At 56.5% G+C, this 5,555-nt stretch overlaps 1 protein-coding gene across 1 annotated transcript; it reads left to right on the plus strand.

The window, feature by feature from the left end:
- The first annotated feature begins 1,420 nt into the window (after positions 1-1,420).
- Positions 1,421-4,704, plus strand: CD93 (CD93 molecule). The gene is made up of 2 exons (XM_040248869.1): positions 1,421-3,703; positions 3,941-4,704. The coding sequence occupies exons 1-2, from the start codon at positions 1,782-1,784 to the stop codon at positions 3,963-3,965; spliced, it is 1,947 nt and encodes a 648-aa protein (XP_040104803.1). The 5' UTR covers positions 1,421-1,781; the 3' UTR covers positions 3,966-4,704.
- The last annotated feature ends 851 nt before the right edge of the window (positions 4,705-5,555 follow it).

The raw sequence follows: 5,555 nt of genomic DNA on the forward strand, positions 1-5,555 counted from the left end.
AGGCAGGATTTTTCTCCTAGAATATCAGTGCTGAGCCCAGTACACAATAAGGCCTTAATCAACATTGGTTGGGTGGATGAATGGTTAGGTAGATGGATGGATAGATGGATAAAAAGATGGATGGATGGATGGATGGGTGGATGGGTGGATGGGTGGATGAGTGGATGGATAGATAGGTGGGTGGGTGGATGGATCTCCACAGACACTAAAGAGCACAGAGAGAACTCAATGGATTCTAAGAAAGCATCTCTGGACTCTTGCAAACATCTGATTAAAATAAAAAGAACATAAGAAGCACCCCCTGAGGGCTCTCTAACTGGAGTCGGAGATGAGTGCTTTATCCTTGTGGAGGCTGAAAGCCCCTGAGTTCCCAACCCCCACGACACCCTACTGGAAGCTCTGAGGAGAGCTGGTGTCCCATCTTAATCACTTGGAGGTTTGCTGCTCTCCACTGAGCGCTCCCTTTGGGGGCTGGGTCCTCACCATCCACCCAGAGTGCCGAGAGTCACGGGTGCCCGTGGGTAGGGGGAGCAAAAGGGGGAGGGTCCAGTCCCCTCCCTTCTCTGGGGAGACGGATGTGTGGTCTGCAAGTCTCCTGAGAGTCCCAGCTGGAGCCCCAGGTCACCTGCTCAATTTGGTGTCACCCAGTGCTGGCCCCTTCCTTGGCCTTGTCTCACTCCTCCCCTCTCAAATAAACTGCGTATCCCAAATCCTTGTCTGGGCTCTACTTCTTGGAGACCCCAACCGGTGACAGTCTCAGTGAGTAGAGCACACTGTCATCACAGGAAAAAAACTCTTCAATTCAAGGGCCTCTGTGAGTCGCTGTGCGGAAGGAGGTCAGCCGTGGCCTGGATGGATTCTGGGCCCAGACCTCCCACCCTTCCGGTAATCCCGAACTGAGGAAAAACAGGCGCACAAGCCTCGGCCTGTGAGGTCAAAGACATTTTCATCTTTTCCTTTATGATGCTTTCTGCGATGCTGCCACATCACAACACAGCATTTGCACTACAAAACCCTGAAAACTGCCAAATTTCACCCAATTGGGTTTAACGTTCTCGAGGAGGGAGCTTGGCATTGTGTAGAAACTCAGACATTCCCACGGCCCAGTTCCTATTTTAAAATTGCCTATCTATTTAAAGTTCACGATGAGGGGACTTAAGAGAAAAAAGACTCTCAAAGCCAAAGGGAACATGAGCGAGCAAAAGGAGAGTCCAGTTTGCTTCTAAAAAAGGCTGAAAATTATAACCATCGTGTCTCAAGTCTGAGGATTTTTTTTTCTTTCCCTCTTCTGGTTGTTTGCAAACCAAAGTGGAATTTTATTATGGGTTATGAAGTGAGTTTCTCAAGTTCCTGGCCCCCTCCAAACCTCTACTCACTCTGTGGCGTGCCCTCACATGGATGGGAAGGAGGAGGGACCCCCAAATAAAGGCCCTGGTGTATGCAAGCCACAAACGTCTCCCCACCCCCATCACCACTGCATTTCCTTAGCCCGCACCCAGCGACGTTGCCTGGCTCCTTTTATGAACAACAAAACCGTGATGAAGGCAGCAGGAGTCAGAAGCTATTCAGCACAGGAAGCCCCTGTATCCGGTGAGGAATAAGAAGTGCAGCGGCAGGATGCGCCTTGGGTCAGGGGGCCGCGGAAAGCCTTCAGCCTTTGTGTCCTTCTCTGCGACGGAGCGTCCACGTCTGAGCCCTCGGCTCCCCTCGGAGCTCAGCTCGGGCTGCTGCTGTCACCGCCGGGGCATCAGCCTCCCACTCAGAGAGACACAGAGGCCACGATGGCCAGTTCCACTGGCCTGCTGCTGCTGCTGCTGCTGTCGATCCAGTCCTGGGCGGAGAACACCACTGACTCGGAGGCCGTGGTCTGCGCGGGGGCTGCCTGCTACACGGCCCACAGGCACAAGCTGAATGCAGAGGATGCCCAGCTCCATTGCAGCAAGAAAGGGGGCAATCTGGCCACAGTGAAGAGTGAGGAGGAGGCCCGGCACATCCAGGGCGCCCTGACCCAGCTCCTGCTGCTGGGGGCGCCCCTGCCAGAACGCCAGAACAAATTCTGGATTGGGCTCCAGCGAGAGAAGGGCACTTGCTCGGACAGCAGCCTGCCCCTGAAAGGCTTCAGCTGGCTGGGCGATGAGGAGGACTCGCAGTACAACAACTGGTACAAAGAGGTTAAGAACACCTGTATTCAAAGGCGCTGCGTGTCCCTGATTCTGGACTTGTCTGTGCCGGGCCTGGCCAGCAGCCTCTCCAAGTGGGTTGATGGTCCTTGTGGGCATCCCGGGTTTCCTGGGAGCAACATCGAGGGCTTTGTGTGCAAGTTCAGCTTCAAAGGCATGTGCCGGCCGCTGACCCTGGGGGGCCCGGGTCAGGTGAACTACACGACCCCTTTCCAGGCCACCAGCTCCTCCCTGCAGGCCGTGCCCTTTGCCTCGATGGCCAGTGTGGCCTGTGAGGACGGGGATGAGGGCAGGCCGCACTACTTCCTGTGCAAGGAGAAGGCCCCCAGCGTGTTTGACTGGGACAGCTCAGGGCCCCTCTGTGTGAGCCCCAAGTTCAGCTGTGACTTCAACAATGGAGGCTGCCAGCAGGACTGCTTCGAGGGCGGGGATGGCTCCTTCCGATGCGGCTGCCGGCCGGGGTTCCGGCTGCTGGACGACCTGGTCAGTTGCGCCTCTCGGAACCCTTGCAGCTCCAGCCCGTGCAGAGGGGAGGCCACGTGCTTCCCCGGGTCCCTCGGAACAGACTTCACATGCCACTGTCCCCCAGGCTACCAGCTGGACTCGACTCAGCGAGACTGCGTGGACGTGGACGAGTGCCAGGACAACCCCTGCGCCCAGGACTGTGTCAACACCCCTGGGAGCTTCCGCTGTGAGTGCTGGGTGGGCTTTGAGCCTGGTGGCCCCGAAGAGGGGGCCTGCGTGGATGTGGATGAGTGTGCCCCTGGCCACTCACCCTGCGCCCACAGCTGCACCAACACCGAGGGCTCCTTCTATTGCTCCTGCGAGGAGGGCTACGAGCTGGCTGGGGAGGATGGCACCCAGTGCCTGGACGTGGACGAGTGTGAGGTCCAGCAGGGTGGCCTCTGTGACAGCCTGTGCTTCAACACGGAGGGGTCCTTCCGCTGTGGCTGCCTACCGGGCTGGGAGTTGGACCCCAACGGCGTCTCCTGCACTGGGGGGCCCACATCGTTGGGACCACCGAGCAGGTCTCCCCTCGGGGAAGACACAGGAAATGGAGAAGGGGGGCTCCAGTCTTCTGCCACCGTGCCCAGTCCCAGCGGGGACAACCCTGAGGCTACCTCCACAGTGGCGCCCTCCAACAGGAGACCCTCCCTCCCAGCTAGGGTCCCCATCTCCCTGTCCCCACCGGAGATGCTGGCCCCCAGTGAGACCCCTGGGGTCTGGATGGAGCCCAGCACCCATCACCCCACAGCCACCACCGGCCACAGGGAGTCTGCAGGCGAGGATTTCACAGCCAAGCAGAGCGACCAGGGCACGGACGGACAGCAGCTGCTCTTATTTTACATTCTTGGCACCGTTGTGGCCATCCTGCTCCTGCTAGCTCTGGCCCTAGGGCTGCTGGTCTGTCGCAAGCGCAGGGCCAAGAGGGAGGAGAAGAAGCAGCAGCCGCAGAGTGCCGCGGACAGCTACGCCTGGGTCCCTGAGCGGGCTGAGAGCAGAGCCATGGAGAACCCCTACAGGTGAAGGAGGCTGGGTTGCCAGGGGGGTGTGTGGCAGGCACGGGGTGGGGTGGGGGCGGCAGTGACCGTGGCACGCAGCAGACAGAGGTGAGGGGCAGGCACGCCCCCCCTGGGATCACCTCGAGGCCCACACGTGCCCTCTGGGGGTGCCACTCTGCCCCGTGTCCCCACGCCCAGGGTCCAGATGGCACGGCCCCGGAGCAACAGCTTCCAACGTGTTGCCCTTTGTTCCTGTAGTCCGACGCCAGGGACAGACTGCTGATGCTGACGAGGCCCCTGGACACTGGCAGCGACCACCATCCTCGGAGCCAGAGGATGAAAGCAGGACCCCCATCCTCCTGGAAGACTGGACTGGAATCCTAGCAAGTAGTTGTCCACCTTCTCTTTAAATGCCTGGCAGCTTGAACTGTGCATGTATCACACATGTGTAGTGTGGAAACAGGGGAGGGTCAGGTGTCATTTCAGGAATTTCATGCGTGTTAACAATTCTCCTTCCCTTTCCTGTTGAAATTCAAATGTGACTGAGTTCATGTCACCCCTGATTCTGGATTGGACTTGACATGACAGGTGCTAACAGGCTCTGTTTGAACTGTTTCTCTGCCCGCATACACCTCTATTAAGAGGACGCTAATCAGAGCAAATTTGGACTAAAATGATTTGTGCCTTCTGGTGTGATGAAGCCCGAGTCTATCAGTTGTCTGATTATGTAAGAAGCTCTGTTTCTGACGGAGGGAACGTGTTCAGGCTGGAGACATATTTTTTCCATTCTTGTATTTCCATCCACTTAGGCGGCAGAGGCAGGGTGTTTAGAAATCACATCTCTCTATCTCTTCGGGGGGTTCTAATTGTCTTCAGTTTATTTGCAAATGAAATCTGAACAATGTCGGGAAAATTGTACCAAGCGAGTAAACAGTGACTCTGGAAACTAGGGTTAGAAGGCAGGGTTTGTTTCAAAACTATGTGAGTCAATTTGTCTCAATAAATGCTCCCATGTTCCACCATGTGTTTGACTGGTGAGACCGACACTTGTGAGGTAAAAGGTTAAAGACCACTGGTCTCCGGGGCCAAGTGGCCCCACGTCCCCGATGCCATCCTGCCATCTCTGCACTCTGCCTGGGCTTGGACGCTCTGGTAATTTCTGGATGATGTGAGGGGCTGAGTTTAAAAGGTGCTGTAACAGCATTTAGCACAGTTCACGGTGGTGGAGGCCTCCTGAGAGCTGAGCCCGTCTTGTGGACACAGCACAGCCAAGTCAGGACTCGTCCCCTGGGTGCTGGCCCAGCGCTGCGTACAACACAGGTGTCCTCTGGCCCTTTTCTTTAAAAAAGAAGACAAGAGGGGATGGAGAGAGAATGAGAGTGTAACTAAGATCTTGTGCAACAGCAGACACTGCTCAGAGCCGTTTTAATTTACAGCCTCGTCTCTAAGTGCCCACTAGCCAGATTTCCCACAAATGAGACTGCTGTGATCGGTGGTGCTCGGTCCCTATCAGTTCCGCCTGGGTCCCTGGAAAGCAGCCCTGAATTCACTACGGGTCAGAGCCGTTAGAAGCTGCCTGAGCAGCACAGGAGGCCTGGGCACCTGGAGAAGGTGGGACTGGGGGTGAACCCCTTGCCATACCCCTCCCTGATGTTCCCCCTCCCCTGCAGGTCAGACAGAGGAAACCATTTCCGGGATCCAAACTCTGCCCCAGAGGTCAGCACCCCATGTGCTTGGCCTTCAGAGCCAAGTAGATGCCTTTTGCCAATTTTGAAGTGAAGGTACTATAGCTCACATTGAAAAAAGGAAAACTGGAAGGGGTTGGGGGAAGGAAGGAAGGAAGGAAGGAAGGAAGGAAGGAAGGAAGGAAGGA

Source organism: Oryx dammah, unplaced genomic scaffold (assembly GCF_014754425.2).
Source record: "Oryx dammah isolate SB20612 unplaced genomic scaffold, SCBI_Odam_1.1 HiC_scaffold_10, whole genome shotgun sequence".
Classification (NCBI taxonomy): Eukaryota; Metazoa; Chordata; class Mammalia; order Artiodactyla; family Bovidae; genus Oryx; species Oryx dammah.